Source organism: Ranitomeya variabilis, chromosome 5 (genome assembly GCF_051348905.1).
Source record: "Ranitomeya variabilis isolate aRanVar5 chromosome 5, aRanVar5.hap1, whole genome shotgun sequence".
In the NCBI taxonomy this organism is placed as follows: Eukaryota; Metazoa; Chordata; class Amphibia; order Anura; family Dendrobatidae; genus Ranitomeya; species Ranitomeya variabilis.
In genome coordinates this window covers 57,943,577-57,970,177 of record NC_135236.1, presented here as the reverse complement: position 1 = coordinate 57,970,177, position 26,601 = coordinate 57,943,577, and the positions used below count along the sequence as shown (strand labels likewise).

Below are 26,601 nucleotides of genomic sequence, written 5' to 3'. Positions count from 1 at the left end.
CCCCTCCAATAGACACCACAGTAAGAACAGGACTAAAATGTAGAATGTTACATAGAACAGCAAAGTCTAAAACATGTAATGTGGGCCTGTATTGCAGATAATCTGCCTCTATGGTTTGGGTTTACCGTGCCTTATGCAAAATTCCCTAATAAGGGTTGGGACATTCAGTCCTAATCTAATCTATTTGTTGACGTAGAAGCTTGACTTGACGTCTTGACTTGACTTGACTATGCCGCCATGGTTGAAATGTTGCTTATTACATCCTGTGCTATATTGCAGAAGTAGCTCCATGCTACAGGACCTGGCTAATATGTCATGGTCACATTTATTACTGTATCATTGTAAAAGTACTACAATAATTTAGATCATCTGAAGATAGCAAAAGAGCTTGAAAACATAAATTTCCGATTCAGTCAACTTTGGCCAGACCGGTCACCTTTTTTTGGTTTCCATTGCTAGCACAGTCCTGGAAGGTTGCTCTTAGTGATGGGCAGAGTTGTACATTTTGGGACATTCATAATAGCTAACCCAAGATAAGGAAATGCTTTATAGTTTAATAGCTTTAAGCTTGAAAGAAGACCTGAGTCCATTAAGTTGAACTGTAACCTACCATGTGGAAACCAATATGTAATTTGGAAATCCTAAAGGGCAAAATATTCAAAATTAAATTTAGGTTGTGTCTCGTATAGTTTACAGTTGAGCTTCTTATAGTTTGGGCTAGTGCATTTCATGGTTTAGGCTTGTGTCTCTCATGGTTTATGGTTTTGCCTCTTATGGTTTAGGCTTTTGCCTCTTAAGGTTTAGGTTTGTGCCTTTTAAGGTTTAGGATTGTGCCTCTTATGGTTTACAACTTTGCCTCCTATGCTTTACAGGTGTGCCTCTTATAGTTTTCATTTGTGCATTTTATGGTATTCATTTGTGCCTCTTATGTTTTAGACATGTGTCTCTTATATATTTCAGTTGTGCTCCTTATAGTTTAGCCTTTTGCCTCTTGTGGTTTAGGCTTGTGCACTCCATGGTTTAGGCTTGTGGCCCTTATGGCTTACAGTTGTGCCATGTATGGTTTAGGCTTGTTTTTTATGGTTTAGGCTTGTGTTTCTTATGGTCTAGACTTGTGGATCCTATGGTTTAGGCTTGTGTTTCTTATGGTTTAGGCTTGTGGTTCCTATGGTTTAGGCTTGTGCTTCTTATGGTTTAGGCTTGTGGTTCCTATGGTTTAGGCTTGTGCTTCTTATGGTTTAGTGTTGTGATTTTGCTTTTTGCTCCCTCTAGTGGTCATTAGTGATTTGACTCTGGAGCTTCTGTCTTTTCCTATATCCTCACCTGGGCCGTTAGTTCAGGGGCGTTGCTATATAAGCTCCCTGGACCTTCAGTTCAATGCCTGGCATCGTTGAAATCAGAGCTAATCTGTTGTGCTCTTGTCCTATGATCCTGGTTCCTGTATTTCAAGCTAAGTCTGCTTCCTTGCTTTTTGCTTTTGTTTTGTTTGGTATTTTTGTCCAGCTTGTTCCAATCTGTATCCTGACCTTTGCTGGAAGCTCTAGGGGGCTGGTGTTCTCCCCCCGGACCGTTAGACGGTTCGGGGGTTCTTGAATCTCCAGCGTGGATTTTTATAGGGTTTTTGTTGACCAGATAAGTTATCTTGCTATATTCTGCTATTAGTAAGCTGGCCTCTCTTTGCTGAACCTGGTTCATTTCTGTGTTTGTCATTTCCTCTTACCTCACCGTTATTATTTGTGGGGGGCTGGTATCTTGCTTTGGGGTCCCTTTCTCTGGAGGCAAGAGAGGTCTTTGTTTTCTTCTCCTAGGGGTAGTTAGATTCTCCGGCTGGCGCGAGTCATCTAGCGATCACCCTAGGCATGATCCACGGCTACTTCTAGTGTTGGCGTTAGGAGTAGCTATTTGGTCAACCCAGTTACCACAGCCCTATGAGCTGGATTTTTGAATCTCGCAGACTTACACGTTCCTCTGAGACCCTGTCCACTGGGGTCATAACAGTATGCCAGGCCAGTATTAAATGTTTAATGCATTGCAGAAGTGGGATTATAAGAAAGAAAATTTTGAGGTTTTTTTTCCCTCTCTCATTTTTTTTTTTTTTTTTCTTTTCCCCTTTACCTCAGAGTGGCTTAAGCTTGCTGCAGACATGAATGTCCAGACCTTGATTACAAGTGTGGACCAGCTTGCCGCTCGTGTGCAGGGTATACAAGATTATGTTATCAGAAATCCTAGGTCTGAACCCAAGATTCCGATTCCTGAACTGTTTTCAGGAGACCGATTTAAGTTTAGGAATTTCAGGAATAATTGTAAATTGTTTTTGTCCCTGAAACCTTGTTCGTCTGGAGACTCTGCTCAACAAGTAAAAATTGTTATTTCATTCTTACGGGGTGACCCTCAAGATTGGGCTTTTTCGTTGGCGCCAGGAGATCCGGCATTGGCTGATATTGATGCGTTTTTTCTGGCGCTCGGTTTACTTTATGAGGAACCCAATCTTGAGATTCAGGCAGAGAAAGCCTTGCTGGCTATGTCTCAGGGCCAGGACGAGGCTGAGGTGTATTGCCAAAAATTTCGGAAATGGTCCGTGCTGACACATTGGAACGAGTGTGCACTGGCCGCTAATTTTAGAAATGGCCTTTCTGAGGCCATTAAGAATGTTATGGTGGGTTTTCCCATTCCCACAGGTCTGAATGATACCATGTCCCTGGCTATTCAAATTGACCGGCGGTTGCGGGAGCGCAAAACCGCAAATTCCCTCATGTTGTTGTCTGAACAGACACCTGATGTGATGCAATGTGATAGAAAAACCGCAAATTCCCTCATGGTGTTGTCTGAACGGACACCTGATTTGATGCAATGTGATAGAATCTTGACTAGAAATGAGAGGAAGATTCATAGACGCCGGAATGGCTTGTGCTACTACTGTGGTGATTCTACACATGTTATCTCAGCATGCTCTAAACGTATATCTAAGGTTGTTAGTCCTGTCACCGTTGGTAATTTGCATCCTAAGTTTATTCTGTCTGTAACTTTGATTTGCTCACTGTCATCTTATCCTGTCATGGCGTTTGTAGATTCAGGTGCTGCCCTGAGTCTTATGGATCTCTCATTTGCTAAGCGCTGTGGTTTTATTCTTGAACCATTAGAAAATCCTATCCCTCTTAGGGGTATTGATGCTACGCCATTAGCAGAAAATAAACCGCAGTATTGGACACAGGTTACCATGTGCATGACTCCTGAACACCGCGAGGTGATACGTTTTCTCGTTCTACATAAAATGCATGATTTGGTTGTTTTGGGGCTGCCATGGTTACAGACCCATAATCCAGTCCTTGACTGGAAGGCTATGTCAGTGTCTAGTTGGGCCTGTCGTGGTATTCATGAGGATTCCCTGCCTGTGTCTATTGCTTCTTCTACGCCTTCGGAAGTTCCGGAGTATTTGTCTGATTATCAGGATGTCTTTAGCGAGTCCAGGTCCAGTGCATTGCCTCCTCATAGGGAATGTGACTGTGCAATAGATTTGATTCCAGGCAGTAAATTTCCTAAGGGAAGACTTTTTAATCTGTCGATACCTGAACATACCGCTATGCGTTCATATATCAAGGAGTCTCTGGAGAAAGGACACATCCGTCCGTCTTCTTCCCCTCTTGGTGCGGGATTCTTTTTTGTGGCTAAAAAGGACGGATCTTTGAGGCCTTGTATTGACTATCGGCTTTTAAATAAGATCACTGTCAAATTTCAGTATCCTTTGCTGCTGTTGTCTGACTTGTTTGCTCGGATTAAAGGTGCCAAGTGGTTTACCAAGATAGACCTTCGTGGTGCGTACAACCTTGTGCGCATTAAGCAAGGGGATGAATGGAAAACCGCATTCAATACGCCCGAAGGTCATTTTGAGTACTTGGTGATGCCTTTTGGGCTCTCTAATGCCCCTTCAGTTTTTCAGTCCTTTATGCATGACATTTTCCGGAACTATCTGGATAAATTTTTGATCGTTTATCTGGATGATATTCTGTTTTTTTCTGATAATTGGGACTCGCATGTGGAGCAGGTCAGGATGGTCTTTAAAATTTTGCGTGAAAATTCTTTGTTTGTCAAGGGCTCAAAGTGTCTTTTTGGTGTACAGAAGGTTCCCTTTTTGGGGTTCATTTTTTCCCCTTCTGCTGTGGAGATGGACCCAGTCAAGGTCCGAGCTATTCTTGATTGGACTCAGCCCTCGTCAGTTAAGAGTCTTCAGAAGTTCTTGGGTTTCGCTAACTTCTACCGTCGTTTTATCGCTAACTTTTCTAGCATTGTGAAACCTTTGACGGATATGACCAAGAAGGGCTCCGATGTGGTTAATTGGGCTCCTGCTGCCGTGGAGGCTTTCCAGGAGTTGAAACGTCGGTTTACTTCGGCGCCTGTTTTGTGCCAGCCTGATGTCTCGCTTCCTTTTCAGGTTGAGGTGGATGCTTCAGAGATTGGAGCAGGGGCCGTTTTGTCGCAGAGAGGCCCTGGTTGCTCTGTTATGAGACCTTGCGCCTTTTTCTCTAGGAAGTTTTCGCCTGCGGAGCGAAATTATGATGTGGGCAATCGGGAGTTGTTGGCCATGAAATGGGCATTTGAGGAGTGGCGTCATTGGCTCGAGGGTGCTAAGCATCGTGTGGTGGTCTTGACTGATCACAAAAATCTGATGTATCTCGAGTCTGCTAAACGCCTGAATCCTAGACAGGCCCGCTGGTCATTGTTTTTCTCCCGTTTTGACTTTGTTGTCTCGTATTTACCAGGTTCAAAAAATGTGAAGGCCGATGCTCTTTCCAGGAGCTTTGTGCCTGATGCTCCTGGAGTCGCTGAACCTGTTGGTATTCTTAAGGATGGTATTATCTTGTCAGCTATTTCTCCTGATCTGCGACGTGTGTTGCAGAGATTTCAGGCTGATAGGCCTGATTCTTGTCCACCTGACAGACTGTTTGTGCCTGATAAGTGGACCAGCAGAGTCATTTCCGAGGTTCATTCCTTGGTGTTGGCAGGTCACCCAGGAATTTTTGGCACCAGAGATCTGGTGGCCAGATCCTTTTGGTGGCCTTCCTTGTCTAGGGATGTGCGGTCATTTGTACAGTCCTGTGGGACTTGTGCTCGAGCTAAGCCTTGCTGTTCTCGTGCCAGCGGGTTGCTCTTGCCCTTGCCTGTCCCTAAGAGACCTTGGACACATATCTCCATGGATTTCATTTCTGATCTTCCGGTGTCTCAAGGCATGTCTGTTATCTGGGTGATATGTGATCGCTTCTCCAAGATGGTCCATTTGGTTCCTTTGCCTAAGCTGCCTTCCTCTTCCAATCTGGTTCCTGTGTTTTTCCAGAACGTGGTTCGTTTGCACGGCATCCCTGAGAATATTGTGTCAGACAGAGGATCCCAGTTCGTTTCCAGATTCTGGCGATCCTTTTGTAGTAGGATGGGCATTGACTTGTCGTTTTCGTCTGCTTTCCATCCTCAGACTAATGGACAGACGGAGCGAACTAATCAGACTTTGGAGGCTTATTTGAGGTGTTTTGTCTCTGCTGATCAGGACGATTGGGTGACCTTCTTGCCGTTGGCTGAGTTTGCCCTTAATAATCGGGCTAGTTCCGCCACCTTGGTTTCGCCGTTTTTCTGCAACTCTGGTTTCCATCCTCGTTTTTCTTCGGGTCATGTGGAACCTTCTGACTGCCCTGGGGTGGATTCTGTGGTGGATAGGTTGCAGCGGATCTGGAATCTTGTGGTGGACAACTTGAAGTTGTTACAGGAGAGGGCTCAGCGCTTTGCCAACCGCCGCCGCGGTGTGGGTCCCCGACTGTCATGATCTCAATGGCAAGAGAACATAGCATCCGCATATATAGGAACTAGCTCTTGGAAGATGGAAACTGAGCTGACCATGAACTAAACCTAACGCACAACTAGCAGTGGCCGGGTAGCATGCCTACGTTGATTCTAGATGCCCAGCACCAGCCGGAGGACTAAATAAAGCTAGCAGAGGAAAATATTAGTCCTAGCTCACCTCTAGAGAAATACCCCGAAAGGAGACAGAGGCCCCCCACATGTATTGGCGGTGAGTTAAGATGAAATAACAAACGTAGTATGAAAATAGGTTTAGCAAATTTGAGGTCCACTTACTACATAGCAGAAGACAGAAAGGACACTTTCATGGTCAGCTAAAAACCCTATCAAAACACCATCCAGAAATTACTTTAAAACTCTGGCATTAACTCATAACACCAGAGTGGCAATTCCTGTTCACAAGAGCTTTCCAGACACAGTAACGAAACTACAGCTGTGAACTGGAACAAAAATGCAAAAACAAACATGGACAAGAGTCCAACTTATCTAGTAGTTGTCTAGGAGCAGGAACAAGCACAGAGAGGCTTCTGATAACATTGTTGACCGGCAAGCAACTAACAGAACAGCAAGGTTATATAGCGACTCCCACATCTTGATGGGAACAGGTGAACAGAGAAGATGAAGACACCAGTTCGATTCCACCAGTAGCCACCGGGGGAGCCCAGAATCCAAATTCACAACAGTACCCCCCCCCTCAAGGAGGGGGCACCGAACCCTCAACAGAACCACCAGGGCGATCAGGATGGGCCCTATGAAAGGCACGAACCAGATCAGAGGCATGAACATCAGATGCATTAACCCAAGAATTATCCTCCTGGCCGTATCCCTTCCACTTGACCAGATACTGGAGTCTCCGTCTGGAAACACGAGAGTCTAAGATTTTCTCCACAACGTACTCCAACTCACCCTCAACCAACACCGGAGCAGGAGGCTCAACGGAAGGCACAACCGGTACCTCATACCTGCGCAATAATGACCGATGAAAAACGTTATGAATAGAAAAGGATGCAGGGAGGTCCAAACGGAAGGAAACAGGGTTAAGAATCTCCAATATCTTATACGGGCCGATAAACCGAGGCTTAAACTTAGGAGAAGAGACCCTCATAGGGACAAAACGAGAAGACAACCACACCAAATCCCCAACACAAAGCCGAGGACCAACACGACGGTGGCGGTTGGCAAAAAGCTGAGTCTTCTCCTGGGACAACCTCAAATTGTCCACCACCTGCCCCCAGATCTGATGCAATCTCTCCACCACAGCATCCACTCCAGGACAATCCGAAGATTCCACCTGACCAGAGGAAAATCGAGGATGAAACCCCGAATTACAGAAAAACGGGGACACCAAAGTGGCAGAGCTGGCCCGATTATTGAGAGCGAACTCCGCCAATGGCAAAAAAGCAACCCAATCATCCTGGTCAGCAGACACAAAACACCTCAGATATGTCTCCAGGGTCTGATTAATCCGCTCGGTCTGGCCATTCGTCTGAGGATGGAAAGCGGACGAAAAAGATAAATCTATGCCCATCCTAGCACAGAATGCCCGCCAAAATCTAGACACGAATTGGGTCCCTCTGTCAGAAACGATATTCTCAGGAATACCATGCAAACGAACAACATTTTGAAAAAACAGAGGAACCAACTCGGAAGAAGAAGGCAACTTGGGCAGAGGAACCAAATGGACCATCTTAGAAAAACGGTCACACACCACCCAGATGACAGACATCTTCTGAGAAACCGGCAGATCTGAAATAAAATCCATCGAAATGTGCGTCCAAGGCCTCTTAGGAATAGGCAAGGGCAACAATAATCCACTAGCCCGAGAACAACAAGGCTTGGCCCGAGCACAAACGTCACAAGACTGCACAAAGCCTCGCACATCTCGTGACAGGGAAGGCCACCAGAAGGACCTTGCCACCAAATCCCTGGTACCAAAAATGCCAGGATGACCTGCCAACGCAGAAGAATGAACCTCAGAGATGACTCTACTGGTCCAATCATCAGGAACAAACAGTTTATCAGGTGGGCAACGATCAGGTCTATCCGCCTGAAACTCCTGCAAGGCCCGCCGCAGGTCTGGAGAAACGGCTGACAATACCACTCCATCTTTAAGGATACCTGTGGGCTCAGAGTTACCAGGCGAGTCAGGCTCAAAACTCCTAGAAAGGGCATCCGCCTTAACATTCTTAGAACCCGGTAGGTATGACACCACAAAATTAAACCGAGAGAAAAATAATGACCAGCGCGCCTGTCTAGGATTCAGGCGCCTGGCGGTCTCAAGATAAATCAAATTTTTGTGGTCAGTCAATACCACCACCTGATGTCTGGCCCCCTCAAGCCAATGGCGCCACTCCTCAAAAGCCCACTTCATGGCCAAAAGCTCCCGATTCCCAACATCATAATTCCGCTCAGCGGGCGAAAATTTACGGGAAAAGAAGGCACAAGGCCTCATCACGGAGCAGTCAGAACTTTTCTGCGACAACACTGCCCCAGCTCCGATCTCAGAAGCGTCGACCTCAACCTGAAAAGGTAGAGCAACATCAGGCTGACGCAACACAGGGGCAGAGGAAAAACGGCGCTTAAGCTCCCGAAAGGCCTCCACAGCATCAGGGGACCAATCAGCAACATCAGCACCCTTCTTAGTCAAATCGGTCAATGGCTTAGCAATATCCGAAAAACCAGCAATAAATCGACGATAAAAGTTAGCAAAGCCCAAAAATTTCTGAAGACTCTTAAGAGAAGAGGGCTGCGTCCAATCACAAATGGCTTGAACCTTGACAGGATCCATTTCAATGGAAGAGGGGGAAAAAATATATCCCAAAAAGGAAATCCTCTGTACCCCAAAAACACACTTAGAACCCTTCACACACAAAGAATTAGACCGCAAAACCTGAAAAACCCTCCTGACTTGCTGGACATGAGAGTCCCAGTCATCCGAAAAAATCAGAATATCATCCAGATACACAATCATAAATTTATCCAAATAATCGCGAAAAATATCATGCATAAAGGACTGGAAAACTGACGGAGCATTTGAAAGACCAAAAGGCATCACTAAATACTCAAAGTGGCCCTCGGGCGTATTAAATGCGGTTTTCCACTCATCCCCCTGCCTGATTCGCACCAAATTATACGCCCCCCGAAGGTCAATCTTAGAGAACCACTTGGCCCCCTTTATGCGAGCAAACAAATCAGTCAGTAACGGCAATGGGTATTGATATTTAACAGTGATTTTATTCAAAAGCCGATAATCAATACATGGTCTCAAAGAGCCGTCTTTTTTTGACACAAAGAAAAAACCGGCTCCTAAGGGAGATGACGATGGACGAATATGTCCCTTTTCCAAGGACTCCTTTATATATTCTCGCATAGCAGCATGTTCAGGCACAGACAGATTAAATAAACGACCCTTTGGGTATTTACTACCCGGGATTAAATCTATGGCACAATCGCACTCTCGGTGCGGAGGTAACGAGCCAAGCTTGGATTCTTCAAAGACGTCACGATAGTCAGACAGGAACTCAGGAATTTCAGAGGGAATAGATGATGAAATGGAAACCACAGGTACATCCCCATGAGCCCCCTTACATCCCCAGCTCAACACAGACATAGCTCTCCAGTCGAGGACTGGGTTGTGAGATTGCAGCCAAGGCAATCCTAACACCAAATCATCATGTAGATTATACAGCACCAGAAAGCGAATAATCTCCTGGTGATCCGGATTAATACGCATAGTTACTTGTGTCCAGTATTGTGGTTTATTATTAGCCAATGGGGTGGAGTCAATCCCCTTCAGAGGAATAGGAGTCTCCAAAGGCTCTAAATCATACCCACAGCGTTCGGCAAAGGACCAATCCATAAGACTCAAAGCGGCGCCAGAGTCGACATAGGCGTCCGTGGTAATAGATGACAAAGAGCAAATCAGGGTCACAGATAGAATAAACTTAGACGGTAAGGTGCAAATGGAAACAGATTTACCAAGCTTTTTAGTGCGCTTAGAGCATGCTGATATAACATGAGTAGAATCACCACAATAGAAACACAACCCATTTTTCCGTCTAAAATTCTGCCGCTCGCTTCGGGACAGAATTCTATCACACTGCATACTCTCTGGCGACCTCTCAGTGGAAACCGCCAGATGGTGCACTGGTTTGCGCTCCCGCAGACGCCTATCGATCTGAATAGCCATTGTCATGGACTCATTCAGACCCGCAGGCACAGGGAACCCCACCATAACATCCTTAATGGCATCAGAGAGACCCTCTCTGAAAGTCGCCGCCAGGGCGCACTCATTCCACTGAGTAAGCACAGACCATTTACGGAATCTTTGGCAGTAAATTTCCGCTTCATCTTGCCCCTGAGATAGGGACATCAAAGTTTTTTCTGCCTGAAGCTCCAAATGAGGTTCGTCATAAAGCAACCCCAAGGCCAGAAAAAACGCATCCACATTGAGCAACGCAGGATCCCCTGGTGTCAATGAAAAAGCCCAGTCTTGAGGGTCGCCCCGGAGCAAGGAAATCACAATCCTGACCTGCTGTGCAGGGTCTCCGGCAGAGCGAGATTTCAGGGACAAAAATAATTTGCAATTATTTCGAAAATTCTGAAACCCGGATCTATTCCCCGAGAAAAATTCCGGCAAAGGAATTCTCGGCTCAGATACAGGTGCATGACAAACAAAATCTTGCAATTTTTGTACCTTCGTGGCGAGATTATTCAAACCTGCAGTTACACTCTGAAGATCCATTACAAACAGGTGGACACAGAGCCATTCAAGGGTTAAGAGGAGGTAAGAAGCAGCTAGACAGCAATTAAGGGCTAGGCAGCAAAACTCTGAAGGGAAAAAAAAAAAAAAAAAAAAAAAATTTCCCTTAAACACTTCTCTATCTCCTGCTTCAGCCCAAACAATTAACACTTTGTTGGCCGGTCAAACTGTCATGATCTCAATGGCAAGAGAACATAGCATCCGCATATATAGGAACTAGCTCTTGGAAGATGGAAACTGAGCTGACCATGAACTAAACCTAACGCACAACTAGCAGTGGCCGGGTAGCATGCCTACGTTGATTCTAGATGCCCAGCACCAGCCGGAGGACTAAATAAAGCTAGCAGAGGAAAATATTAGTCCTAGCTCACCTCTAGAGAAATACCCCGAAAGGAGACAGAGGCCCCCCACATGTATTGGCGGTGAGTTAAGATGAAATAACAAACGTAGTATGAAAATAGGTTTAGCAAATTTGAGGTCCACTTACTACATAGCAGAAGACAGAAAGGACACTTTCATGGTCAGCTAAAAACCCTATCAAAACACCATCCAGAAATTACTTTAAAACTCTGGCATTAACTCATAACACCAGAGTGGCAATTCCTGTTCACAAGAGCTTTCCAGACACAGTAACGAAACTACAGCTGTGAACTGGAACAAAAATCCAAAAACAAACATGGACAAGAGTCCAACTTATCTAGTAGTTGTCTAGGAGCAGGAACAAGCACAGAGAGGCTTCTGATAACATTGTTGACCGGCAAGCAACTAACAGAACAGCAAGGTTATATAGCGACTCCCACATCTTGATGGGAACAGGTGAACAGAGAAGATGAAGACACCAGTTCGATTCCACCAGTAGCCACCGGGGGAGCCCAGAATCCAAATTCACAACACCCGACTACGTGTTGGGGATTTGGTGTGGCTTTCTTCCCGCTTTGTTCCTATGAAGGTTTCCTCTCCCAAATTTAAACCTCGTTTTATTGGTCCTTACAAGATATTGGAAATCCTTAATCCTGTATCCTTTCGCCTGGATCTTCCTGTGTCGTTTGCTATCCACAACGTGTTTCATAGGTCCTTGTTGCGGCGGTACGTTGTGCCTGTGGTTCCTTCTGCTGAGCCTCCTGCTCCGGTGTTGGTTGAGGGCGAGTTGGAGTACGTGGTGGAGAAGATCTTGGATTCTCGTCTCTCCAGGCGGAGGCTTCAGTACCTGGTTAAGTGGAAGGGCTATGGTCAGGAAGATAATTCCTGGGTGGTCGCCTCTGATGTTCATGCGGCCGATTTAGTTCGTGCCTTTCACGCCGCTCGTCCTGATCGCCCTGGTGGTCGTGGTGAGGGTTCGGTGACCCCTCACTAAGGGGAGGGGTACTGTTGTGATTTTGCTTTTTGCTCCCTCTAGTGGTCATTAGTGATTTGACTCTGGAGCTTCTGTCTTTTCCTATATCCTCACCTGGGCCGTTAGTTCAGGGGCGTTGCTATATAAGCTCCCTGGACCTTCAGTTCAATGCCTGGCATCGTTGAAATCAGAGCTAATCTGTTGTGCTCTTGTCCTATGATCCTGGTTCCTGTATTTCAAGCTAAGTCTGCTTCCTTGCTTTTTGCTTTTGTTTTGTTTGGTATTTTTGTCCAGCTTGTTCCAATCTGTATCCTGACCTTTGCTGGAAGCTCTAGGGGGCTGGTGTTCTCCCCCCGGACCGTTAGACGGTTCGGGGGTTCTTGAATCTCCAGCGTGGATTTTTATAGGGTTTTTGTTGACCAGATAAGTTATCTTGCTATATTCTGCTATTAGTAAGCTGGCCTCTCTTTGCTGAACCTGGTTTATTTCTGTGTTTGTCATTTCCTCTTACCTCACCGTTATTATTTGTGGGGGGCTGGTATCTTGCTTTGGGGTCCCTTTCTCTGGAGGCAAGAGAGGTCTTTGTTTTCTTCTCCTAGGGGTAGTTAGATTCTCCGGCTGGCGCGAGTCATCTAGCGATCACCCTAGGCATGATCCCCGGCTACTTCTAGTGTTGGCGTTAGGAGTAGCTATTTGGTCAACCCAGTTACCACAGCCCTATGAGCTGGATTTTTGAATCTCGCAGACTTACACGTTCCTCTGAGACCCTGTCCACTGGGGTCATAACAGTTTAGGCTTTTGTCTCTTATGGTTTACATTTGTGCCTCCTATTGTTTAGGCTTGTGGCCCTTATGGCTTACAGTTGTGCCATGTATGGTTTAGGCTTGTGCTTCTTATGGTTTAGGCTTGTGGATCCTATGGTTCAGGCTTGTGTTTCTTATGGTTTAGGCTTGTGGATCCTATGGTTTAGGCTTGTGTTTCTTATAGTTTAGGCTTGTGGTTCCTATGGTTTAGGCTTGTGCTTCTTATGGTTTAGGCTTTTGTCTCTTATGGTTTAGATTTGTGCCTCCTATGGTTTAGGCTTGTGGCTCTTATGGCTTATAGTTGTGTCTCTTATGGTTTAGACTTGTGTCACTTATCGGACCTGTTCTGCCAATGGTAAACCTGGAAACATGGGGACTTTTATATAAATTACTCACTGTTATACTTTTTACATTTTTTTTTATCAGGGTGTTCCTGGATCTCCTGGTCCTATCGGATACCCTGGCACCCGTGGTGTGAAGGTAAGAATGTGTAGTAACTGATAATAATTAAGCGACAACTATCATACTGTAAAAGCCTGTAAGCAAGATAAATATATGATCCTTAAAATAAAAATATTATGGTACTTCCTTGTATGTAAAGGGCTACACTAATTATCCCCAGAACTTAGGGTGCATTTACACGGGCCAATTATTATGAACGAGCAATCATATGAATGTTCGTTTTGCAATAACCGCCCGTTGTAAACAGGCCACCAGTCAATGAGTAAAACACTTGTTCACCTGGTGGAATGATTTCATAACCTTCTTAAAGAATATCGTTCTCGGCAGCACATCAGGATATGTGCTGCCCAGAACTATGCAGTCTATGTACACAGAACTGATCATTTAGTAAAAGGACTAATATAGTTCCCTTTGTCAAGTAAATGATGATGTTACTTGTTTGCCACCCAGTAGTTTTCCAGAAGATAGTAGTATGGAGACCTGACATTCTTATAGTAGAGAAGGACTGATTTTGACCTTATCAAATATATTTAGACAGAGATAGCAGAAATGTTAGGAGTGGCAAAATCAACAGTTTGGTACATTCTGAAAAAAAGAGAGCACTGGTGAGCTTAGGTGATCGCAGAATCCTTTCCATAGTGAAGAAAAACCACTTCACATCATCCACCCAAGTGAAGAACCCTCTCTAGGAAGTAGGTGTTTAAGTATCTAAGTCTACTATAAAGAAAAAAAAATAGTCAGCCCTAAAAATAGAAAGGCCAGATTACACTTTGCCAAAAGAAAATCTAAGCAAGCCAGCTCAGTTCTGGAAAAGCATTGTAATAATTATAGAGGATAATTCAGGAGATTCTTTGCGTGGAACAAGACAACAGGACACAGATTTATAAGTGGTAAAGTTTATATTATCACACGGTGATTCAAACAGGTGCAGAGAGAAACACTTGGTGCAAATAATAAACGCAGCTTAGCAGTCAATAGGAAACTTCAGAGGTAGATGCAAACAAACAGAAAGTCTATGAAGCACAGTTACTCTTGTGGAAACTTGACACGAATCGATCCTTGACTTAGTCCAGACACAGATAGATATGCTATAAGGCAGTTCAAATCATATCTTAGCTCAACCAGGGAGGCCTGGTTATTAATAGTCTCAGGTTTTGCAGAGCAGCAAACAGCTTACATGTCCAGCAAATGCAGATGGAAGTAACACGAGCAGCAGATGAAGGAGGATTACTGAACACTGGTGTATGCAGCAGGAACTCAGAGCAGAGTGGCAGGATCTCCAACAGAAGTTCACAGGAGCAGGTGCAGGTGCAAGGCCAGGGAGTAATCAGGAGCTGGATGCAAAGCAGAATAATCTAGTGCAGACTGAAGGCTGGGGTGGAGTTTTATAGCAGGAAGACAAGTGCACATGAGACCAAAGACGCCATGTTGGAAAAGGGCAGTAATGCACAAAAAGTAAAAAATGTTCAGAGTCCTGACATTACTCCCTCCTTAGAAGCGGCCTCAGGACGATCCTGGACCTGGTTTCTCAGGGAATCTATGATGAAAATGAGAAATCTTCTGTTGGGCATTGATGTTTTCCACAGGTTCCCAAGAGTCTTCCTCAGGGGGATGTCCCTGCCATCTTATCAGATATTGGAGCCGATTCCTGCGAATCCTGGAATCAATAATTTCCTCCAACACAAATTGTTCTTGCCCATCAATCAACACAGGCTGCGGAGGTGGCACAACACGTCCCTGGAAGGTATTAGGAGATACAGGCTTTAGTAAAGATACATGAAAAACTGGGTGTACCTTCATTGTCCTAGGTAGCTTCAGCCGGCAGGCCACAGAGCTCACAATACCGTTGATCTTGAAAGGACTAATGAATTTCTGTCCAAGTTTTTGTGAAGGAACGTTTAACTTAACTTGGAGTCATGTACCAACTTGAGGATCTGCAGACGGATGACCTCCGGGACGTAGATATGTCGATCTCTGAACCACATGCCTCCCTTAAACACAAGATTAATATCCATAGGTGGGTTGGCCAGAAATACATCACCTTCATAGGCCTCCCTGCACTCCTTCCACAAGTCCTGATCGTGGATAACTCCGATGAAATTGGCATCAGATAGAATGGTCTTGGATGGGGCTCCAGGTACGGAATCCGCAGCATGGATTCGGGATAAAGCATAAGCCTTCCCATTACGAGAACCTGGATGGTACGAGATAACAAAGTTAAATTGATTTAAGAATAAGTTCCAATGAGCCTGACGAGGAGAAAGACATCTAGCGGATCTAAGGAACTCTAGATTGCGATGGTCAGTTAGCACTATGATCTGTTGTGCAGCTCCTTGCAGATGATGCCTCCATTCTTTGAAAGCTGCAATAATAGCCAGCAATTCCTTGTCTCCCACGTCGTAATTCTTCTCTGCTGAGGTTAGTCTATGGGAAAAGAAAGCACAAGGATGTAGCAGACCCTTCTCTCCAGTTCTTTGGGAGAGAATAGCCCCCAAAGCATTATCAGAAGCGTCCACCTCCACAATGAAAGGATGTGTTGGATCTGGGTGTATCAACAGCGGTGCTGATGTGAAACAGATCTTCAGTCGATCAAAAGCTTCTTGAGCCTGTGATGACCACTTAAAGGGCTTTTCCTTCTTTGTCAAGGAAGAAATGGGACGGACAATATCAGAAAAATTTCGAATGAAGCGTCTGTAGAAATTTGCAAAACCAATAAAACGTTGGACCTCCTTAACATTCTTGGGTACCGGCCAGTCAAGGATAGCCTGAATCTTACCAGATTCCATGTTCAGCCCCTGGGGAGAGATGATATAACCCAAGAACTGTATCTCAGAACGATGGAACTCGCATTTCTCCGGCTTGATATACAGTTGGTTCTCTTTCAGACGTCTTAAAACAGTTTTGACATGTTCTTCATGTTCCTGTAGAGAGTCAGAAAAGATTAGTATATCGTCCAAATAGATCACCACAAACTGGTCCAACAAATCTCTGAAGATGTCATTAACAAGGTGTTGAAATGCTGCAGGGGCGTTACAAAGCCCGAAGGGCATCACAAGAGATTCAAAGTGTCCATACCGGCATCTGAATGCTGGCTTCCACTCATCCCCTGGACGAATACGCACCAAATTATAAGCCCCACGAAGATCCAGCTTAGAGAACACCTTAGCGTGGTGGACTCTTTCCAGTAATTCGGGAATCAGAGGCAAAGGGTAACGGTTTCGTACGGTTACCTTATTGAGTTCCCGATAGTCAACACAGGGTCTCAGGGTCCCATCCTTCTTCTTTACAAAAAAAATGGGTGCCCCTGCTGGTGAGGAAGGACGTATGAAGCCTTTGGCCAGATTTTCATCAATATACTCTTTTAAGGCTTGAAGCTCAGGTGCCGCCAAAGGGTATACGTGACCAAAAGGAATATCTGCCCCAGGAAGCAACTCAATGGAACAGTCATAATTCCTGTGTGGAGGAAGCTGATCTGCATTCTTCTTGTCACAGAGGTCAGAGAACTCTTTATATGCTGGAGGTAAAGAAAATACCTGTACATGTGGTTCCGTAGCCGTGGACTCAGGGACAGCTTCTGTTAACGCTGAGTTGCTCCTTGTTGGAAAGATAATCTCCTTTGTCTCCCAGTTGATAATTGGGTTCTGAGAACGCAACCAAGGAATGCCTAAAATCACAGGAAAATGAGGAGAAGAAATTAGCAAGAAGGAAAGTTGCTCCTGATGATTAGGCTCCAACAAAATTTCAAGGGGTACGGTCTCCTGATCCACAGGCCCAGAGATTAAAGGTGATCCATCCACTGTTTCCATGGTAATTGGAGAGGCTCTTTGCTGAATTTTAATACCATGTTCCTTGGCAAATGCGATATCCATGAAATTGCCACCTGCACCAGAGTCAATCATAGCTGAACTGGGAATCCACCGTCCTGAACACAGGATCTTAATAGGAAGAGAACAGTGAGAGTTCTTTTCCTTCAGCTCCTTGGGGGGTGAAGTCATAGAAAGTGAATGGAATACAGCGTTTAAAAGCAGGCTACATTCAGAGATGTCAGATTCATCATCACAGTTGTCATACTCCCCTATTGCTGCTAGCACCTTTTTAGGCTGTCTAGGACACTTAGGACAATTGATCAAGAAGTGGTCAGACTGGCCGCAGTAGAAACATAGACTTTCACGAAGGCGATGCTCCAGGCGCTCATTGATCTCGCGTCTCTGAACGGAATCAATTTGCATGGGCACCTCCTCCACTTCCCGAGATATTTTACCTGCAGGCTCTTTGGAAGAAAGGGAAAAGTTAGAAATACGGTTATATGCAGCAAATTTCTCCTGCCTACGCTCAGTAAGGCGTATGTCTGTGCGCACACAATGCTGTATAAATGTCTCTAGTTCTTGTGGTGACTCCGAGCGAACTAGTTCATCTTTTATAATACTAGACAGACCCCTTTTAAAAATAGGCAATTGTGCATAACTGTCCCAATTGGTATCTACCGCCAATCTCCTGAATTCAGTGGCATACTCAATAACAGAACGTTTAGCCTGGCGTAAAGACAACAAAGCAGATTCAGCGGCTGCACGGCGAATAGGGTCATCAAACATTAATGCCATAGCGGCCAAGAAATCATCCAAGTCATTTAACCGTGGGTCACGAGACTCAATCATCCGATTCGCCCAGGCGAGCGCTCGTGAGGTCAGTAGCATTATTACACACAATACTTTGGATCTATCATTAGGAAAACGGTCAGCATGCACATCAAAATATAGCATACATTGATTCACAAAGCCACGAAATTTGTCGCGATCACCATTAAATCTGAATGGGGGCAACTTAGGTGGGCTAGCTGGTGGTGGTTGCCCAGAGGGTAAAGTCACTTGTGCAGCTATTTGCTTGCTTATGTCCTGAAAAGCCCGTCCATACTGGGACTCTATGCCAGCAAGTTTGTTTTCCTGGGCTGCCATGCGATTGCTTAAGTCCTGCAAAGTTTGTCCAAACACTTGTTGATTGTGTTCAAAGTAATGTTGATCGATACCGTCCGATACTTGAAAGTATCGGTATCGGATAGTATCGGCCGATACCCGAAAAGTATCGGATATCGCCGATACCGATACCCGATACCAATACAAGTCAATGGGACACCAAGTATCGGAAGGTATCCTGTATGGTTCCCAGGGTCTGAAGGAGAGGAAACTCTCCTTCAGGCCCTGGGATCCATATTAATGTGTAAAATAAAGAATAAAAATAAAAAATATTGATATACTCACCTCTCCGACGCAGCCTGGACCTTACCGATGTAACCGGCAGCTTCCGTTCCTAAGAATGAGCGCTTGAAAGACCTTAGATGACGTTGCGGCTTGTGATTGGTCGCGTGAGCGGTCACGTGACTGCCACGCGACCAATCACAAGCCGCGACGTCATCTAAGGTCTTTCAAGCACTATTATGGCATGGGCATGCAAGGCTTCCAAAGGTACTGGGTCACTAGTGTTTATTGATGTGACTGAAGACAGAAGCAGCCGGATGAATTCCGAAGTTGACAGGGCAATACTTTGAGCTCAGATTCAACCAAATGCAACAAGGTTGATTGGACGGAGCTTCACAGTACAGAAGGACAATGACCCAAAACATACTGCGAAAGCAACTCAGAAGTTTTTTAGGGCAAAGAAGTGGAATATTCTGCAGTGGCCGAGTCATCACCAGATCTCAACCCCATCGAACAGCATTTCACATGCTTAAGATAAAACTTACGGCTGACAAGCCCACAAGCAAGGAACAACTGATGTTAGCTGCGGTAAAGGCTGACAAAGTATCACAAAGGAGGGAACCCAGCGTTTGTTGGCATCCATGGCTTCCAGACTTCAGGCAGCCATTGCCTGGAAAGGATTCTATACAAAGTATGAAAAACAAACATTTAATTTATGGCAAAGTTAATTTGTGCAATTACTTTTGAGCCTCTGAAATGAGAAAGCTTTGTGATTGCAATTCCTAAACGTTTCACAGGATATTTTTATTCAACCCCTTTAACTAAACCTGAAAGTCTACACTTCAATTGCATTTCAGTCATTTCATTTTAAAGCCGTAATATGCAGATCTGTAATCAGAACAGGCATCCTGCAACTTTGAAAGGCGTTGCAAGAATAACCCAGTTTTTTATCCCCACTGCTTGAAATCACTTGCGGCAGCGGCCGAGACCCAACGCCCCTTTCCTTGTCTGTAACCAAGATTTTAGGGCTGTAGGTGCTGGATCCATTACCTTGTGTTCTGTGCACCTCTGGCTGATGAATGAGCTGGACTTTTCTCTATAAGGTTTCTGTAAAAAATATAACTTTTTGGCCAGGAATATTGCAAATTTGCCAGAAGCTTATGAAAAGTTAGGCCATTCCCAGCCAATTTGGTACACTTGGCATGTATGCCCTCTAGTTGTGTTACGCCCGTGGTTCCCATCCAACAACATCAGGAAGACTTGTCACTTTCTTAGAAAGGATTTATTTAAAGGGGTTTTCCCACAAACAAAGTACATTTTAATCAATAGATCTTGGAATAATAATAATTTCCACATTTACGACAGAAGACATTAGGCAAAAATTTTACAATATATGGGTAGCACCTCCAAAATAAGGCTACGTTCACACAAGGGTATAAAAACTTTTCCCAATTTTTGTCCAGAAAAAAATGTAGAATTTTTATCTACATTTTTTTTTACATCGGCCCTTATTAAAATTTACAAGAACAAAAACAGTTGAGGAAGTATGAGTCTAGAATACGTCAGTGGCCAGTGTGAAAATTGCAAGATTTTTATATATTTTTTTTAAATACAGATCTTCATATGGAAAAAAATGCAACCAGAATTGTGCAGTGAAATTGCAAAAAAAGTCACCTTTTTTTGGGGGGGGGGTTGTTTTTACGTTTTCCTCCTGCAGTAAAAGAAAATCCGATTCTTCAGATCAGTACGATTACTGGGATACCAAACTTATCCACTTTTTTAATTACTTTAGTGGTGAAATTTTTTTTCACATTTGTAAAAAAAACAAAAAACATTTTGTTTGTGTCGCCATTTTCTGAGACTCGAAAAATGTTATGTGAATGGAGCTGTGTGAGGGCTCATTTTTTGTGCACTAAGCTGACATTTTTAATGAGACTATTTTGGGGTACATATGACATTTTGTTCGCTTTTTAATGCATTTGTTTTGAAGTATGGTGATTGAAAAATGACAAATTTTGGAGTTCCGATTTATTTTTCTTTTCGGCGTTTAAAATACTATTTAAATAATTTTATATTTTTCATATTAAAGTTTACCAGTCACTAAACTAGAATCCTAGAATGTTAGAGTTGGAAGGGACCTCCTGGGTCATCATGTCCAACCTCTTGCTCAATGCAGGAGTCACTAAATCATGCCAGACAGATGTCTGTCCAGCCTCTGTTTGAAGACTTCCTTTGAAGGAGAACTCACCACCTCTCGTGGCAGCCTGTTCCACTCATTGATCACCATCACTGTCAAAAAGTTTTTTCTAATCTCTAATCTGAATCTTCACCCTTTCAATTTTATTCCATTGCATCTCGTGTCTCCATGTGCAAATGAGAATACGGATGATCCCTCTACAATGTGACAGCCCTTGAGATATTTGTAAATCCTGTAACCGTTCCTCATAGGACATGGTTTGCAGACTGGTCACCATCCTGGTCGCTCTTCTCTGAACTTGCTCCAGTTAGTTTATGTCTTTTTTTAAATGTGGTGCCCAAAACTGGACACAGTATTCCAGATGAGGTCTGACCAAAGAGGAGTAGAGGGGGATAATTACTTCATGTGATCTAGACCAGAGGTGTCAAACTGCATTCCTCGAGGGCCGCCAACAGGTCATGTTTTCAGGATTTCCTTAGCATTCCACAAGGTGCTGGAATCATTCTGTGCAGGTGATTAAATTATCACCTGTGCAATACAAGGAAATCCTGAAAACATGACCTGTTGGCGGCCCTCGAGGAATGCAGTTTGACACCTCTGATCTAGACTGTATGCTTCTCTTAACGCATCCCAGAACTAGATTCACCTAGTAGATAATTTTAGCCAATGAGTGCTAATGCCTTTCAAAAGAGAATGGATGGTGTGGTAACCTGTGTGTCCCCAACTTGCCAAACATTTCTGAAAAGGGCATTGTAGGGCATCTTTAGGCCGACTCACTAAACCAAGTGGAAAAGTGGAAGAAAGAGAACTTCTGACTTAGGTCATATGGCAGTAGATAGGGGAGGGAAACCAGGAATGTGTCCTACGAGATGGGTGCCTGGGGTGTGCCAACAAGGCACTTTGCCTTGACCAGGGTATAGGCATACGGTGATGGAGCAGCGGACTGAAATTTACCGCTCTGTAAGGAAAGCCTAACCAAAGCTATGCTTGTGCAATGAAGGTAATTTTATAGGACCAGTCTTATAGGTTCTCAAAAACATCCTATTTCTAACATGTATTTTGGGGTAAATATCACTAAACTGCTCTTTTTGACTTACTTTACAGGGAGCCTTCGGAGTGAGAGGACCAAAAGGAAGTAAAGGTGAAAAGGTAAAAGCGATGTGTTGGGTAGATGAAGAAGAAAAATGTTTTAAAAATTTAAGACCAAATAGCTTATAAGAAATACCCCAAATAGAAAAATAAATCTACACTATAATAGATACTGTACATTGACCTTGCTCAATACAATCCTGATCCTTCTTTGGGGATATTTTTAATATTAGAAATAAAGGCCAAAAAGGGATATTAAATTCATAACATGTCCAGAATCCTCTGTAAAGCTGCACATATAAACTCTCCACTTTTTTAATATTACAGGGGGAAGATGGATTTCCAGGTTCCAAAGGCGATATGGGAATTAAAGGAGACAGGGTAAGTCATGAATGGCGGGGTTTCCGGGAACTATGTTAGAAAGAAAAAAATGCCACCAAATTCAATATATCTTCTGGCTAGTGTAAGTAACAGATCTCGATATGTACCTAGTCCCGGCCCAAAACTAGTCAGGAGGATCAGCGGGGGCTGTCTTTGGACCTCAACTCCATAAGTTCCCATTGTTTAGGAAAGGGATTCTTCAGTGCCATCAAATCTTCAACCAACATCTTCCATGTAAAGAGATTTGTAGATCTTGAAGGACGGGAGCTTAGGTAGCACCAATGGTCATATAGGTTAAAAGATCTCTGAGGTGTATTGGTGAATCACAGCAAAGTTATTTAATTCACAAAAAATAAGCATTAACAAAAAAAAACACAATAGACAGACAAAGGACTCACAAAGGGTGAAACTGGCCCACTGTAGTAATAGAGGATTCTCCAGCGTTCCCAGGACCTTCTGAATAATCATTTTTCCTAATGGACCTAAGAAACTTGATTCCAATAATGGTCCCATCAATCAACTATTGTAATCAACGAAGCCAATGTTTTAGGAGAAGCACCTACTATGGCAATTGTGCTCTGTCAGGATGGGCCAAAATAAAGAGGACATCATAAACTTGATATGTACAAATTTCTCTACTGAGTTTCCCATGGTGTCCTTGCTTCTTTAGTGGAGATTACATTGGGTGATAACTCATCAAGGATCATTGTTGGATCTCAAAAAAGCAATTAAATTCATTATTTTTGTTATCTTTATAGGGAGACCCTGGAGTTCTAGGAGGACGTGGTGAAGATGGTCCTGAAGGACCAAAGGGACAATCTGGACCTTTTGGAGAGATAGGAGGTTCTGGAATTCCTGGGGAGAAGGTTGGTATATCTGTACCATTCCTATTACAGATTGATTGATGATAATCAATTAGCTGAATATATTTTTTGAATATTCACTGATTTTCCATTAGCCAAATATATTTTTCCATATTCACTGATCTTCTATTAGCCGAATATATTTTTTTTCTTCTGTCCATGCCAAGAACTTTTAGATACTATATACTCAGGGACTGATCTCCAATATGTAGCTTTTCAGCTGTTGGAAAATTATAAATCCAACTATGGCCTGACAGCAGGCACACTGGAAAATCATAAGTTGAAGGCCACTATTTGATTGACAGACACATCTGTTGGTCATACACTTCTAATTCAATACTCTGAAGAGTCATTTTTTGCTTTTTATTTGGTGGGCTCCACATTCACATCTCTTTCTATACACAATACGCACACTTTTCCCAGTATCTTGATGTTATGATCTGCATTTTATACCTCCAGGGAAAACTTGGAGTTCCCGGTCTTCCAGGATATCCTGGACGCCAAGGGGCAAAGGTAAGAGTTGCTGAAATAAATATCGAGATTAATATATGAATGGCCATCAAGACCTGATGGTATCATAATGATTGTCTCTAAATAGAAATGTAGCATTGGGAAGTTCAGAGGTCAAGGTAGCAACTAGGATCCTAATTGTTGGTAGCTATTAAATGCCAAAGCTGTAGACAAAGAAGGTCGTTTTAAGAAGACCTCAGATGAAATAGCCGTATGACCATATCCCTATGACCAACTAAGTTTTATCCATCTACTCTTAAAACTTTAAGTAACTCCTCAAAGGTGGAACTATGTGCAGCCCAAGCACAAGCACTATGATCACATTTGTCATAGTGGTAACTTGCATGCCTCCTCAGCGCCGCCCTACTCATCGTGGTCACAGCACAGCTTCTCCTCGTGTCAGTCCGACTTGCTGAGTTTGCTTTTTTAAGCACTCCCCAGCACTGCTGCATATGCAAGTGGTTTCCATTTGGCTTTAGGGGGCATGGCCAGTCTCTGCAGGAATTTAACACTGCTGTGTCCTGCAGAGGTTATGTTCCCTGGTCTATCCCATGCCAGCAGGGTCTATGTTGGGCAGCTCCTCCCACCACTCTTTGACCGAACATTGTATTCTAGCCTTCTAGCACCTTGTTTACGCATATCTCTGTATTCTGTCTCTCGTTTAGCCATTCTGTTTGACTTCTCCATCTCTAACTCCGGAATTGTACTGTGAACCTGTGCTGCCTTCCCCGACCTCGGACTGCCTAACTAAGCCTCTGTCTCACCCTTCTGTACCTCATACCTGTGCCTCTGATCCTCCAGTCAGCTTCTGCAGTCCTGGGGACTGCCCTGGAGTGGTACCTGGTATCCATTATCACAGCCCATAAGAGGCCCTAGCGAAAACACTTGTCACGCCCCTCCAGTTTAAGCCCGGCACGTGATGCAGTTGGTCAACACCCACCGACGTTACAACTTTCAATTAGAAGTGTTCAGCAGTATCCCATTTCACTCTTCCCAAGGAAATCTCATGCACACTCGGCTAATACAAGTGTACGTATACATGGAGAAGATCAGAAGGAATAGCTGTTGGCAGAATGGGTGAATAATGTACATGGTCAACTTTACGAGAAAGGAAGTCTATGACGAGAACCAACCCCACTCTTAGCAAAACTTGTTGTTAAATTACCAAAGGGTTTCTTTTCTTGCACATGGACCCCATGACTATACATTCAGCAAGCAAATTTTTATAAGATGAGGAAAAAAAAGAGGTCATCCAAATATGTCAACCCCTGTCCACATGTCCTTTAAGGTCATATAAAGATCGGTCCTCTACTTGAGGACTGTCTAGAGTGGAGGACCTCCTCCCCAGCTTGGAATCAGTCAACGCAACCACCTGGATAGATTTTATATTTCTCTCAATACTGTATACATTATATTTTGCATACACATAAGTAATGCGCTACATACTAAATTAGGAAATGATTGATTTACTAACTTCACCTTGTAGGGGTCCGTAGGATTTCCTGGACCAGTGGGTGTGACTGGAGAGAAAGGCAAGCGGGTGAGTTTTAATAAAACCTTCCCATGGGAAATATCTAAGAAACCTAAATCGGAACATATAATAATAATAATAATAATTTTTATTTATATAGCGCCAACATATTCCGCAGCGCTTTACAATTATCTCCATACAGTTTCATATAGTTAGGGTGAGATGGAGATAAGGGAAGGAAGAAGCTTTCTTTAAAGTCAACTTCTTCCTTGGGATAAATATATATTCCAGCTGTAATTTAATGCACTTTATTGTTGAATATAAAGTCTCAGATTGACCCCTGATTCCTAGGAAATAGCTCCGTGTGTCAAGAGTCAAGTATTTTTATTTCTTCCCTGGAGGGCATTTTAAGATGCTATTTGGACAGAGTAATTTTGGTGACTTTTTCAGGCAAGATTCTGTTTTACCTCCATCTAGGGAAGAGGCGGTCAGCCTGGACAAGCTGGAACACGTGGCCCCTCGGTAAGAACATTACATATTGTGATAGCATAAACTTATTATAACAATAATAATCATTCTACACAACTATAATTATTTGATGGTTTCATGTCTCTCTCAGCTTTTTTCTCCAAAATTGTCACCTGGGATTGAGCTCTAAATCTTGACTTATGACTCTTGACGATGTTTCTTTAGGGTACTAGAGGAGAAAGAGGTCAACGGGGACCAACTGGAAAGCCAGGTCTGAAGGTGAGAGTTCCAGCAGATTGGTATAGTCATAATGCAATTCACAGTAAAAGTCAGAGTTAATTTAGACTTGAGTGCAAGAATCAGGAGAAATGTCCTTCATGGATGTGAGACATTTGTGGGCGATCTCTTCTGTCAAGGGCAGAAGTAGACCTTCTGATTACGACACCAATGCCATTGAGATTCTTCTGTATTTTGCAGGGTGACTCTGGTCACGATGGTGTTCCAGGAGCTGCTGGCGAGAAGGTGAGTTATATTCTGCTGGACAAGAATCTCTGCACCAACCAATTTTGACTTCGTGCAAAACTATGTGCTGATTGCTTTGGAGACACAGCTATTTTCATTTTTCTTCCTCATCTTTCAACAGCCGTAACTTTTTTTATTTTTCTATCCCTGTAGCCATATGAGGGCTTGTTTTTCACTGGACAAGTTGTAGTTTTTAATGACACCATTAATTTTACCATTTTAAAATTAAATTTTTATGTTCTTTTGGTTTTAACTTCTCGGTAAAAAATGATCGGGTAACTTTGTTATTCGAGTCAGTAAAAGCTGTAGTTTGAGGTCCAAATGATTTTATGATCTCTTTTTATGCCATATATTTGAGGATGTGAAGTCATTAAAAAAAAAGCGATTCTGCCATTTAATTTTTATGTTCCGGTATTTACCATATGGGGAAAATAGTTATTCTTTCACATGCAGCAATAATAAAAAAGTTATTTTTTTCTTATTTTTTTGGTAGATATTACTATTTAAATTTAGGGAAAAGGGACATATTAAAACTTATAATTTTGAAATATATTTTGTATGTTTTTTTTTTGTTTTTTTTTATTAATCTCTTTAAGAAACTTGAACCTGCAATTGCTTGGTCACCTATACAATACACTGCAATTCTATAGTATTATGGTCTATTGTACAATTACAGACTGGGCTTTACACCATGTTCCAAATTA

The 26,601-nt window shown here is 43.4% G+C and overlaps 1 protein-coding gene across 2 annotated transcripts in view; it reads left to right on the top strand.

Annotated features, from left to right (window-relative positions):
* COL5A3 (collagen type V alpha 3 chain) overlaps positions 1-26,601 on the top strand; it is a 269,595-nt gene that overhangs the window by 188,664 nt on the left and 54,330 nt on the right. For both annotated transcript variants that reach the window (XM_077262068.1, XM_077262069.1), the window contains 9 exons: positions 13,169-13,222; positions 21,698-21,742; positions 22,010-22,063; positions 22,822-22,929; positions 23,386-23,439; positions 24,923-24,976; positions 25,385-25,429; positions 25,601-25,654; positions 25,853-25,897. In XM_077262068.1, the coding sequence (XP_077118183.1) occupies positions 13,169-13,222; positions 21,698-21,742; positions 22,010-22,063; positions 22,822-22,929; positions 23,386-23,439; positions 24,923-24,976; positions 25,385-25,429; positions 25,601-25,654; positions 25,853-25,897 (513 nt within the window). The remainder of the gene's footprint in view (positions 1-13,168; positions 13,223-21,697; positions 21,743-22,009; positions 22,064-22,821; positions 22,930-23,385; positions 23,440-24,922; positions 24,977-25,384; positions 25,430-25,600; positions 25,655-25,852; positions 25,898-26,601) is intronic.